Source organism: Pteronotus mesoamericanus, unplaced genomic scaffold (assembly GCF_021234165.1).
Source record: "Pteronotus mesoamericanus isolate MK-2021 breed Mesoamerican mustached bat unplaced genomic scaffold, CSHL_Meso_final contig_20, whole genome shotgun sequence".
NCBI classification, from domain to species: domain Eukaryota; kingdom Metazoa; phylum Chordata; class Mammalia; order Chiroptera; family Mormoopidae; genus Pteronotus; species Pteronotus mesoamericanus.
Genome location: NW_026555085.1, coordinates 21795212 through 21809810, shown reverse-complemented (window position 1 = coordinate 21809810; position 14599 = coordinate 21795212). Strand labels below are relative to the sequence as shown.

The 14599-nt window shown below is 39.3% G+C and overlaps 1 protein-coding gene across 1 annotated transcript in view; it reads right to left on the bottom strand.

Moving 5' to 3' along the window:
* LRRC1 (leucine rich repeat containing 1) overlaps nt 1-14599 on the bottom strand; it is a 133486-nt gene that overhangs the window by 45620 nt on the left and 73267 nt on the right. The window contains exons 3-4 of the mRNA XM_054569495.1: nt 6373-6451; nt 2879-2968 (exon numbers count right to left, since the gene is read on the bottom strand). Coding sequence (XP_054425470.1) covers nt 2879-2968; nt 6373-6451 — 169 coding nt within the window. The remainder of the gene's footprint in view (nt 1-2878; nt 2969-6372; nt 6452-14599) is intronic.

Genomic DNA, 14599 nt, shown 5'->3' with positions numbered 1-14599 from the left:
CATACTAATGATTACCTGTCATGTAGCCATGTGGTACAGGATGTGAACACAATGCTTTGCCGTGGAATGAAAGCAGAGCAACCAGTGTTGCCCGGTTTCTTCCCATACACCAACTGACACTGTGATGCTATTCACAGCAGTGCACTCATGGTAGCAACAGGTATGGCTACCGTGCACTAATGCGTCCAAGGAAGCTGCAGAAGCTGACCAGAGCCCTGCAGAAAATTTTACATTTGAGAGAGACACAGCACACTCAAGGTCTGTCCAATATCATGGGAACTAACTAGCTGAGGTAGTTCAGGTTCACATTGGATAAGCACTACATTCCTTTCAAGGACACCCTATCTTTACAAGCTGGGTTTTCAGCAATTGCTGTGATAAAAGGCAGGTACCGGGGGGAAATCCATGCAGAAAAGGAAATGAGTTATAGTTTGAGACACTGAGCAGTGCCCAACTGGTACCCACATCCCATAGTGAATAATTGGGGGTATGTAAGAATGAAATAAAAACATTCTTTCAATTTGTGTGTATTACTTTTTCAAAAACAGCCACTAGGTTGTTAGGACAAAAATACTTCTCAAGCTGTTTGGGCCTAATTACTTAATAAATGGAACTACTAGGTATTGGTCGGAGCAGTAAGAAAAAGTCACTGACCCCCAAAGGGCCCTGGGAACCAACTGTCCTACGGTGGTATAAGGTGAAGTGGTGGAAAAACACGGGACTGGAAGCAGGAGAGCCATACTCCAGCTCCAACTCTGCCATCGAGCACTCTTCAGATTAAACGTGGGCAAATCAAACGCATGATGGGACATACGCTTGCAGGCACCCCAGCTTCCAGGGGCTGCAGGTCTGTCTGTCCTACATTAAAGGTGTGGCTCTCTTCTTTAGGCTGCACTCTTGCCCATCCTGAGGGGGCCCACATCCCTTAGAAATCCATACTTTCCTGGTAAATGCCACGTACTCTGCTAGGTGGCAAAAAGAGAAACAGAAGTCCTCCTTTTACTGATGCTCAAAAGAACTGAGGTGGCTGACTCACTTGACCAAGTAAGCAGGGTTAAAATGTATACAAAAACCTTCATTTCAAGACTACCTTTGGCCCACCCTGTATGAGGGGGGACCTAAAAAGAACCCCGGAATTTATTTATAAAAAATTGTGTATTTATTCTTACATCTTTTCAGTTCAGCCACCTTCAAAGTACTCTCCATTTGATGCAATACAAATATTGAGATTTTTTTTCCCACTGCTCAAAACTGTTTCTGAACTCATCAATTTTGATGCCGTTTAGTGCTTCTGCCATTTTTTGTTTCACCTCTTACACATTGGCAAAACATCTCTCTTTGAGGACTTTTTTCATTGGGGAAACAAACGAACAAAAAAAAATCGCTCAGGGCAAGACTGAGATTGGGTGAATACGGAGGGTGGGCCAGGTGCACTAGTAAATCACCCATCATCAAATGGGCAAAGCGTGTTGACAGAGTCTTCAAAAAAAAAAAATTTTTTTTTTTCACTGAGGCTGAACGCAGCCTCTCACAACAATGCCAACTGGTACACTGATACAGATGGGTTCCTACAACACTAACCTAGCAGGGGAAGCCTGTCCTATCTTCCTGCCCTCCAGAAGATAACTCTGTTTTCTGGAGGGTCCCCCTCGTATATTAATTGGAAATATATGAAACCCAACACAGCAAAAGTAAAGTGTAAGTGCATGACATCCACAATAGAACACTGTTGCTTCCTCTGCAGCTGATACCATAAACTGAGGAGTGCTTGGGCCTTCTTATCTCCTTCCCCTCCTGAGAGCTGAAGAGCACAATGTTTCATCAGCATGACTACCATCCTATGATAAGGCATCAGTGTGCACCCCAGGAAAACAGGGACATGCTGGCTGAAACACGGTTAACCAGGTGTCTTCTGCCTGCACAGAAGGGAAAGGAGGGGGCAAAGGTGCCTGTTAAGAACTCCTGTACACCTCTAGAAAGAGAAACTTCGCAGAACACACATGTCAGATACATTGTAGTCCTCAAAAACCAAGCTTCTGTTTTGTCTTAGAATTTATGCAGGACAGGTAAATACAAAGGAAAGCCTTCATGGCAGTAGGGAGCATAGGTCCACCAGGTCAGGCCAGCCATACTGGGCTTTTATTTTAAGCGGTTGAGCATGAGCCACCAGCGTGATTCAACCCACTGTATATGCTAGAGGCACGGAAAAGATCTGCTAAGATACTTCAATTAATTCATCTCTGGAAATACAGAACATTTATTCAGCAGCATATATATTTTCCTCAAAAGGTTTTATTTCTTGCTGTGGCTGTGTCCTCCCTGACCTCTAAGCCAGCACCGTGGGAATGTGCCCACTGCATTCCATCCCTCTCCCAATTCCATGCCCACTCTCCAAACACACCGTTCACACTCCCTATCCTCAGGTCTACAGCACACAAACACAGCAGACACAGTTGTTGTTTAGGGGCATGTTCCCGAAGTTTTCAGTGGAGTCCTTCAATTGGCACCCTTCCCTAACATGGCTTAAAACCACCCAGAGTGGTAGTTTCTAACAGTATTTACTCACCACCTATATAACACGTGGTACTTTGCTTAAATACTTTTGAATCCATCAATGTAAAGAGAGCTTCCAAACAAATTAGGGTTTTCACTAGTAACAACTAGCAGCATCCTTTTTTAACCATTAAAATTTAGGGGCCATTGGTTGTAAAAACACAGGAGGCTGGCTGGCTATTGTCTTTTTTTTAAGGGTGATAGTGAACACTGAATAAATGGCTTTCTGAGTAGTAAAATAAGAGTTTAAAAGGGAAGGAGAGTGTAATGGATGATACAGGCACCCTTTTGTCCTGATACACACAAACTTCACATAAAAACTTACTTGCCAATATTTTCAGGTAGGGACTGCAACGAGATGTCATTTACAGAAAGACATGTCAAGTTCTGTAGTTCAGGAAAGCTTTCTGGTAATCTAAAACAAACAAAAACTCTTGTTAACTGAAAAATAAAATACATAGTATATACTAAACATAATTATAATGACTTCTTCTACATGCTAATTGAAATAACCTCCTAAAAATTACATTACATTATGTTTAGCGCACTTGCCTCATCTTCTATATGTAAGACACTTATAAGGGGAAAAAAAAACAAGTAGATAGGCATGATGAATACCTGCTGATAGGGTGATCCAGAAATAATTAAGGAGGAAAAATAGGCAAGTTTTAAGAATAAAGGGGGAAAGTGTACAACTATTGAATGCTCTGTGAAAGAAAATGATAGTCACTGCAGCTACAAGTGAAAAGACTATTGATTAGCAGGAAATAAAGAGAAATTTTAGCCCACACAATTACAACAGGACACATGACAGCTGCTCAATGTTTTTTTTCATGTAGCTTATAATATCCAGAGCAAAGCCATGAATTACTTAGAAATGATCAGCTGAGAGCCAAATGCTACTTTCTTAATATTTTTCTTTTAATTTGACTTAAGATGTCATTCACTTGAGGTAATTATATGTTTCATTATGTTCTACACAAAAGAACTTTTTCATACTTCTCTTAAAATCTACCGAGTAGCAAGGTTTCAAAATAAATTATTTATAAACTTACAAAGAAAGTTTACTTTCAATACTTCTATGGTTACCAAAATTTAGGAAGGGGGGGAAAAAAGTAACTGAAGGCAAAAAGATCTCATTGTATCTAAAATGCTGAAGGTCCTTATACATAAATCTAACGTAGACAGCAGAACACATCACTTATGGTGGCGGGAGACAAGGGGAGAATCTCTTGCTTCAGTGATAGCATCTAGATTAGAATCTTCCATTTTTTTCCCCTCCTTCCAGCTTCCTTTTATGAAAAACAAATACCAAGTTACTGTTTGACATTTAATTTAGATAATTCCAAACTTCAAAACCAAACCCAGGCCTTGCAAGATGAAAGTTTTAACTGAACTTTCATAATCACTGAACTACAGTCGTAGTAATGGCTCTTACAAAGTTGAATCCTCTTCCATAGTAGAATAGCAATAACATTTTCTATTTAAAAATGTTATCTAGTTCAATTAAAATGACACAATTTATCTTTTTTATCTGAGTTTTTATTAGAAAGTATATCTCATTTTATAATTTTAAAAAGTTTAAATGACCCAAAATATAAGAAAAGCATATTTTTAAATAGATGATATGCTTTTTCCTAGCTGTGAACAGTAGGGGCCAAACTAGCATGATGTATTGAGGAAGCAAACTTAAAAAAGGTCAGGAGAACGGAATTCCAGTCTGAGATGCCATTCAGAGGTTTCATGATCTCAAAAGGTCATTTAAATCATTTCAGCCTCAGTTTCTTCAGCCATAAGATAAGTATGCCAAGCTAAGTAATTTTTAAAATCTTTTCAACTTGCAAATATCGGCTTAATTCTTAAAACAGCACACCTGCCAAATTAAAAGGGCTTTACTTTAAGAAACCTGCCAAATAGGAGGCCAAGGTAAAACCCAGTAAATCCTTATACAATGTGGGTATATTCTAGAAGAGAGAGTTTTAAGAAAATGGTAAAGTCTTTTGTCAGCAGATGTTAGAAAAGGACAGCTAAAGATTTAGAAAAGGGGATTAAGCAATGGAATGGTTTAGAAAAACTCAAGGGCAGCACAATGAATATTTCCCAGCTGCCTAACTCTACTAACTGCCTTAAGGATAAATAACTTAGTTGAGTTCAAGAAACATTTACTGAATGCTTACTCCATTCCAGAAATTATAGTAGGGCTGGAAATACATCCACAAATAATAGAGGGCTACAAGTTAAGCTTTCTCAGTCTAGTCCAGGAATCTTGGTCAAAGAAAGAAATTTAATGTAAATTTCAAGTGTATGAAATAAGTATGCACAGAAGACTGTGGAAGACCAGAGGAGGGGACCATGGATTAATTAAGACATGAGATGCTCAAGCTGTACCTTAACAAGGGTGAAAAGGTTGGCATCATCAAAACGAAGTGTGAAATGAATGACCTATGAGCACTTTATTAGAGCAGAGTGCGATGTCTGCCACAGGCAACTGAGGGCAATGAGGAAGGACAGACAGATCAAGGTCAGATCAGCAGTGGGGGAGACCGCGCGGCACGTTGAGGAGGAGCTCGGACTTTATGTTACAGGAGCAGAAGGCACTGAAATGTTTGAAGAAGAACAACTGCATGGAAGATGATTAAGGAAGAGGACAAGACTTGGGGACAGTGATGAGTAGAAAGCTATTAGGTTAGAGCTTACTAGATAACTATTATTCATAAATAAATAAATGCTATTAGTAACTTAATCACCGAATTCAAAAGGAGAAAGCCAGAAGTAGTTTTAAAAACATATTTACTTCTTGAAAATAAACACATATGGAAAAAAACAAAATTAAGCAAGATATTCCCCAACACTCCACACCCCAAAAGTGCCAAGCAATTTTGAAATGGGTGAGACAAATCCTAAATTTTAATTTAATCTTGAAATCTTGATATTCCTATATCCTTTAAAAAAGAGACAGAGGGGGGAAGGGAAAGGAGGGGGAAGAGGAGGAAAAAAGGGGAGGGGTAGGGTTAAGGGGAAGGGAACCTTTCTCCTGAGGTTGCTTACAGAGTCTTAAAATCTTAGACCCACCTGGCCCAGAGAAACCTCTGAAACAGACTCTCTAGGGCCGGCTACGTACAGCTGCATGGGAACACAGGTGCTTGGAAGCCAGTGGTCAGAGGGCTCATGACTGAGCTGGGAGCCACAAGGAAGGGCTTACTAGATAACACCACTGAGCTGTATCCAGGGTGCACAAAGGTGGACTCGGCAGTAAAAGCGTGACAGATGGCTTTGTTTGGAGGAATAAACCAAAAGAAAGCTTCATAGCTATTGCTCAAGGATGAAAATAATGGTGTCAATAGAGTTGTTTTCTTCTCTATCTTTAAAAAAAAAATGACTTAAAGAAAAGATGAGACACTAAATATGTTTCATTCCTGGAGTGGACATAATATCTCTAACAGGCCTTCACCTTGGATACCTATGGCGTAAGCTCTGTGGCAGCCTCACCCCACAGACAAGAGGGATCAAAAGAAGATTCGTAAACTACTCCAATTCTTCATATTGCTTCAGAAATGCACCCCTCACTTTTGTCTTGTACACTCCAGTGTGCCTCTCCTAATCCTCCAGCATCCTTTCAGTGTTCCATCAACAGCACAATGTGCCTTTCACTGGAGAGTCCTATTTATAAGTAAATATCTGTGAAGGTCAATCATCCTTGATAAAGACAGTAACACGTCTAGGTACCTGCAGCAAGATGGACAAGCTGGTTGTGTTCTTTGCTTGGTTCTCAGAAAAGATATCCTCAGTACTACAGACAGAAAAGCGAACAGAGTTTACCTAGTCAGTGGGTTTCCGCTGAAGTCAGCTATCTGTAGTGCTTTACAGAATGAGATGCTTTCTGGAATTTCAGGAATATCTGTGGGAGTTAAAAAAAAAAAAAAAAAGAGCTATCATTTACCACCATTGTTACCAGTTTTCATCATCCTCGAGATGGACCACACTCATAAGAGAATATCTGAAAATCATCACCTCTATTCAAATGTGACGTTAATTTCTACAGTACTTTTCTACATTTATTTTATATTTACTTTCCTACTAGAAGACAATGTGTTTCATAATAGAACCACATTAAAGAAAATAGTAAAAGCAACAACAAGCACGAAGTCCCATCACCCTATCAAATATTCCTGATGGCATTCTGTCAAAATTCCCATCAGGTTTTTTTCCCTTATGTTTTCATATGATTGTATCAGTCCAAAGGATTCTAAAGCAGGTTTTTTTTAAAGATTTTATTTATTTATTTTTAGACAGAGGAGAAGGGAGGGAGAAAGAGAGGGAGAGCAACATCAATGTGTGGTGGCCTCTCATGCGCCCCCAGCTGAGGACCTGGCCCGCAACCCAGGCATGGGCCCTGACTGGGAATCAAACGAGTGACCCTTTGGTTCACAGGCCAGCGCTCAATCCACTGAGCCACACCAGCCAGGGCTAAAGTAGGTATTTTAAAATGAATACATTTTCTTTAGGTTTTAAACATAGCAATTGGGAGAATGAAGAAAAGTCCAAAGAAGAAAATAAAAATGACCACATTCCCATCACCCAGAGATGTTTTATTCTGATATATTGCTTTGTCATTCAAACATACACATATACACACATAGCATGTGTGTATAAATAAAGTATATTTCAAAATACTACGTTTGTACTGATTTGTTATTTTCACTTTAAATTATTTTTACAAACTGTTTCCCTGTCATTATTTTCCCAAATAGTTTGCCATTCTTAACAACAGAAGGGCCCACTGCATATAATTTCATACTTCATTTGTATTGGACATGTACGTTGTTTCCAATTCCTGATACTATAATTGTGTTATGTCTACTTCTGATTTCTTTAGGCTAAGCTCCCAGAAGTGTAATTACTGTGTCAAAGGCATTAACATCTCTACAGCACTTGATAAATATTGTTAAATTGCTTTAGAGGGGGGCAAGTTAAACATATTTATACTTCTCTGTTTGTACAAAGTACCCAATTCAACATCTCTCCCCCTCCTCTCTTTCTCCTACATTTTAGAAACTACCAACATTATTAGTGAAACAGTCTGGCAACATTTTATTTTGTTTTCTATTCCTTTTATTATTAATGAGGCTGAATATTTTTCCCCATGTTTACTGGTAACTAAATATTGACTGATTTTAAAATGACCAAAGTTGTTTATTTCAATTCCACTCTCTTGGTACAAAACCTAAGGTTACAGCTTTTAGGGCTTTAAAAGGTTAGTTCCTAGCAATTAATTTCAAGAATACATTTATTTTGGACACAGTAACATTAAGAAGGGCTTAAAGAGAAAAAGGTTCTCCTGGTCCCATGCTGTTTCTTCTACCAGTTTGACAAATGCAAGCTAAGCCAAAACATACCTAATATTTCTAAACTGGGGGTGGCAGAGAGAAGGGACAAATAAAAGGAAAAATGGAAACCCTGGTACAACAACCACAAATTCATCAAAAGCTACATAAAAGCTTTTAGTTCAAATTTAAAAGCCAAAAACGTTTAAATTTGTGGTAGCATTCTCCTCACACTATTCTCTGCCTTGCATGGTCAAATAAGGTAGTAAAGGACAAACGCTATGACCCTGATTTCATAAATATGATAGAAATATATACATAGCTTATCCACAGTTGAGTCTGGAAGATTTTTAAGACACAAACATTTGTGGGCCCCAAGGTACAAACACAATGGTAGATCCTTTTACACACATTTCTTTATTTAATCTCAACATAAATTATTTTAATTTGTAAATAATTGTACAAAATGGACCCAAAGACTGAGAACAGTGATGTGACTTGCCCATCGTTACAGGCCTATTTCACTGAGTGCTGGCCTTCCCACACTGAGGTCATGACCCTGTTATGATAAAGAATGAATGAACATACATGAACCCATTACAGGATTATCTATTGAGGCAAGTGACACAACGACATGCCATGACTTGCCTTGATCCGAACGGTGCTGGCTGGCCTGTGCCCTCCATGACAGTCCCTCTTCTGCCACCACTTCAGGCCCTGATGAGCAGTTTTTTGTTGAGACTGAGAACAGAGGCATAAGTGCTGCACCAGTCACCTCGCAAGTGCCAAGGAAGAAGAGCAAGCGGGACATTAAAATATAAATTTTACAGCAGCTTGCTGCTCTAGCAAAGGAAAAGATCAAGGAAACAGAGAAAGAAAAGAGGTACGTCAGTCTGGCAGAAGTCTTTAATATTTTTCAGAGCATCAGAAACATCACTGACACTTGGGAACAAGAGCCTATCAAAGGAACACATGAATACTGGCTACAAGAAACTGGTCGGGGCTGGTCTGGCACTGGGGACCTGAGGATAACAGAAGCAACTACCAGAGAACACTCAGTCCGGACAGCTGACCAAGACGTTTAGTTTGACAGGAAAGAAAGGGATTCCCTCCTAAGGCTAATCTGTTTATGTACAAAGGAAAAGGAGCAGATCAGCAAACAGAAGATAGGCCTCCTGAACAAAGATCATTTCTTTCCACCATATGCATGTTCCCAACTTGATCCCTCCAAAAATGCATTTGCCTGTAAAAAATAAGAGGTTTGGACAAGACATAGTATGATTTGAGGAGTCCTGATTACTGGTTTGCTTTAGGCTATTAAAGACAACTAAAGAAGGGGAATATCTATTTGTCCTTAAACACCCAGCTAAAATGTTATACTCTCAAGGATACCTTCTTCAGGGGGGCCCAAGATTAAGTTGGATCCCCTGCTCTCAAATTCTTTGGGCTTCAACTCTGTGAGCTCTATAACCGTTTTAATTAAATAACTGTCTGCTGATGGTCAAGCACCCTTACTGAACTCTAGGCTCATTGGGGAGAAAGACTATGTTGTCCTCGTCTTTGGCTGCATCCTCAAAGCTGACACGGTATGAAGAAAAAGCAGTCCATAGGTACTGAATGAATGAATGAGAAACTAACATTTCTAAGCCTCTGCAAGGACAGTCCCTCTCTTGTTTGACTCTTACTTACTAGGTAGATAGTATGTCTATTTTACCAGTAAGAAAACTGCCTAGTCTAAGATCTCTTTCAAGAGAAAGTACAAAGCCTGTATGTTATTGCCAGCTGAAATCCCTTTTAACTGATTTCCAAATGTTTCATCAGGACAAACTGAGACTTAAGACTAAATATATGAAAAAATTATACATAGATCTATAATTTATATATAATTTTATATATGTACAATTTATGTTATAGAAGTATAATTTATATGTATATAAGTTATACTTAAGTATATATATAAATTATACTTATATATATTTAAATATATAAATAAGATAGTTGGTCAGCTTAGGCTTCACTTTATCAATGAAGCCTAACCTGACCAACTATCTTATTTAAAAAAATTGTAATTTGAATCCTTTCCTCTGCAGCCTCCTACCCAACTTCCAAATCCTTTCCTATTATCTATTTTTCCTAGCCATCTCTTTCTTCCCACTCTCATTATTACCAACTTAGTTCAGGCCCCGGTCATCTAGATGACTACAATATCCTCTTAAATGGTCTCTTCCTGTATCTGATCTGACCTCCATCAAATCCTAACAGCCATAAGGGCAATCGGCACCACTTTTCTATTAGGCTTGTGCTCTTGGGCAAATGGCTTAATTTACCTATGCCTTAATTTCCTTATCTGACAAATGGATCATCAATAGATATTTTTACTAGGGATCTGGCCTGCAACCCAGGCAAGTGGCCTGACTGGGGATTGAACCAGCAACCCTTTGGTTCCCAGGCCGGCACTCAATCCACTGAGCCACACCAGCCAGGGCCAATAGATATTTATAAATAACTCCAGCATATCATACCTTAAGTGCTTCAGAAGTTCAGAGAAGAGAATAAATTAGTCAAAGGACACTTATGCTTTGAGCCAAATAAGTAAGAGCAGAGAAATACAGGCATGAATTGACATTGGATGCAAACTGAGGACAGAGTTTCCCTGAACTTTAGGATACTAATGTGGGACTATCTGGAGAGAAGGCTGGAAACACAGCCTATTACCAAAAGCCAGAATGAGCTGTTTACAATTAATTTGCTAGACAAGAGACTAGGCAGGGCTGCTTTGACTGTAGAAAAGTTAGAGGAAAGAAGTGACCCAAGGCATGGTTGCCATCAGCTCACTGAAAAGTCAGAGAAAAGAGGACCTTAGAGGGAGGTTCAGGAGGTTAGCCCAGGACAAGCTCCCACTGCTCAGGGCTCCCCAAGTTGCAAGTGTCCTGGGTTTCCTCAGAGTTTAAAAGATGCACACCTGCAAGGAAAGAAGAGGGGGAAGGGAAAAGCACTGGTACGCTCCCAGAAGGAAGAGTGGGCGCTGGGAGACCTTGGGGCGGGGGCGGGGCGGGGGCTTGAAGGATTTTAAAGGCTGGGAGTTCAGGGGAGGTCTTAAGGGAGGATCTCATTAGAATATTCATCAGTTTTTCCAGATGTCTCCTTTCAGGCTCCTGGTCTCTACTGATTGGTCAGTGTCAAGGCAGAAGATCATTAGTCATTGCAGTTAAGTCTTGGTGTCACCTGCCTGGTTTTGCCACTTTTCTGGGCCTGGAGCTGAAATACAACCTAGGCCTAGATGGTATCCCTAGGGAGAAAAGGGGTCTAAACTGCGTGACCAGCAATATGAAAGGTCAGGGGGTCTAAACCGCATAGTCAGTGATATGCCAGAGGAGGAAAGGCCACCGGGGGCCGACGTCTGGCACCAGTTTTACCAACTGCTGGGCCCCTGGGGCCTTCTGCCCTGGTGACCTTCTGTAGCTGGTTGTAAATCGCTTGGCCAGTTTGTTCAGCTGTCTCAGTTTCCCCATCCCTCTTGTCAAGGAATGTTCCTAGCTTCTTATTCTCCTGCCTCAAAGCTTCTACGTAAGATAAAACAAAAATAATTAATCATATTTTTCATTAATTCAAACTGGCTTTGTCCATGTACATATAAGAATAAAAGCATGAAATTAGATATTTACAAAATGTCTGAGAATAACTGTAAAATTAAGTAATGTTTTCCCTATAAGTTTAAGATAGCCTTTAATTCAGATTCACTCTAAGCTATCATTATTCCTGAATCAAAATTGCTTTAAATTAGTGAGATGAAGTTATACTTTAAAAATAAAAGTACCAGATCTGTAGTTTACCAATATGACCATTACTACAGCTGGCATACAGGAAGTAGTTCAGCTCTAAACTCTACCCGTTTGAAAATCTTTTTCAACTTCACCAGAAAGACAACAATCCTGACTCCATTAGTCCAAGAATGTAGCTTTCACCATAGATACTGCAACTGAAAAAGTTATTTAAAAGAACATTCTCTGCCCTTCCTGGCATTCATATTCTTTTCTCAGAATTCATTTTTAACACATCAAGTTGAGGTTTCACCTTCACCTGCCCGCACCCCCACACAAGTAACACACAGGCTTAGTCTAGATTTTTTTATCAGGAATCTGAGCTCTCTTTCCACAATGCCTAGAATCCTCAAGGTAGACCATGCCTTCTCCTGAAAAGCTATTGCCATTTAAAGGCCCCTCTTACGATGGTGATAAAGATGGATTGGAACAAGTGACCTCTCAGGTTCTTCCAAATACGTGTGAATTCAGAAACTTCCAGGGCACTTTCGTGGAGGTGTGTGCAAAGGCCGCCTATTTTGTTTGTGATCATAGCTCCATGCAAAGTACAATGTTCTTTCTGAATGAGTTAATTACTCACTGGCATTTATTCTTGTTCTATATAAATTACCTCTTCTCCTGCGTTCAAGACTCATTTGATGTTAATAGGTTATAATACTAAGTTCTCTTCACTGAGAGTACCATGAAATGCTAAGAAAACAAGTCTTACACTTTTTTAATTTTCAATTACAGTTTACATTCAACATTATTCTGTATTAGTTTCAACTGTACGGCATAGTAGTTAGACAATCATATACCAGGGAAACAACTTTGTAAAGTATATCATTGTCTAAGTCTTATATACTTTTGTGGCTATTCTCTATGACTCTCGGACTCCTTTTGATAGCATTGGAAACAGTTAAAAGTAACTAGAAATGCTTAAAGAAAGCAGAACATTACCTCCACCCTACTAATCTGTCTTTTTGTATAGCTGCAAAGAGTAACATTTAAACCTCAGGACATATAGTATGGACAGTTTAGTATGTTGAAATTTTATTATTAAAAACAAAGCAAGAGCAATCATCTATACTTATCGCATCAGCACTATTAATCCCACAGCAAAGTGACTGTGTTAGCTTAATTAGTGCAAGGTGCTAGCAAGGTCAGAGTCCTGGATGCAGTCCAAACACAGACCAGTATTTTTCCCCTGGTTCCAACCTCACTGCAGTCAGGGGAGCCTTTGCCTGAAAGCTTGTGCTTGAAAAACAGCCAACAGCTGATCCTTACTGAACATGTACTAAGTCTCAGGCACAACTCTAAGCACTTTGCTCAAATTAACTCATTTAAATCTTCACAACTCTAAGAAAGTTACCGTTATCATTTCCATTTTCTGAATGAGGACCAGAGGTAACAAATAAGAGCCTAGCTGAGTTGACACAGCTACTAAGTGTAAGAATTTTAAGGTATGTCTTCTCACCCCAGAACCTGCACTCTTCAACATAAAGTCATGTTGTCTCTATAAAGCATGAGTGAAGTCCAGAGAAACTACAAAACTCAACCTAAGTGCCCTACTGCTACATGCCACTGACACGCGCCGCTTGTGAAGCCCAGGATAATGCTGTCTCTTCAGTCTTCAGCAGCTCAGTAGAAGGGAGACAAGGCGGAAATGCTTCATGTCATCTGACCTCTTAAACAGATATAATCTTCTCCTTTACTAAGTCTTCTAATTAAGCAAAGCCAAACTAATAATTTTTTCAAGATAACAAAATAAGGACATTAGCATCCCTATGTTCATTACAGCATTATTTACAATTACCAAGATATGGAAGCAGCCCAAGTGCCCATCAATAGATAAGTGAATAAAACAACTATGGGGCATTTACACAATGGAATTCTACTCAGCTGTAAAAAAATAAGAAAACTTTACCCTTTGAGACAGCATGGATGGACCTGGAGAATGTTATGCTCAGTGAAATAAGCCAGTCAGAGAAAGACAAGTACCATATGATTTCACCCATATGTGGAATCTCATGAACAAACTAAACGGACATGCAAAATAGAGACAGACACATAGAGAGCAGGATGACAGCTATAGGGGTGGGGAAAGGGGTGGAGGGATAGAGTGAGAAGGGAAAGGACTCATAAAGATGGACAGAGTGGTGACTGCGAGGGGTAGGAGGAGAGGCATGTAAGGGGGACAAATGGTAATGGAAAAAATACAATAAAAAAAGATAACACAATATACCTTATAAATATCAAAGTAACAGAAGTAACTTTAAAATTTTATTCTGTGGTGTGACTAATGTTTATCAACTTTTGAGTATGACTTAGTATTGAAATTAGGTATATTATTTAAGTATATAATATTAAAATGTGGATAATTATTTCTTGCTTAATGTAGCTCCTACAAAAGAAGAGAATTTAATTACACTACCAACACAAAGGCAATATGGTGTCTTAAAATTTCAATTAACTATTCCCTGAATCCCTGCAAACATATTAGGCTTTCCATAGTGCCCAATACTTCTTCTTTGAAGCACTTTGCTCTAAAGTATATAAAATTTACTCAATATCTTGCTTCCCCCTAGATGTATATCCTCCACTAGCTCAGGGATCAGATCTATATTGTCCGCCAATGTCTCCTGGTATTTAATGGACTACAGGTCCTTAGCAGAAATTCAGCAATACTTACACACTACTCTCGACCTGCAATTAGAAAATAGATTCCAGAGCCAGTATCCTCACCTAATTTACATAAACTTCAACTGCTCTGAGCCTCTCTTTCCTCATAAAAGAGGCATTTGGGTTCTCTGCCTCATCCACTAATCAGGGCGCCTGACAGAATGAAATGATGTACATAATAACTCGGTAAAGTATACAAATGAAAAGAACTAAAAGAGAGGAGAGGAAGGCAAAACTCCT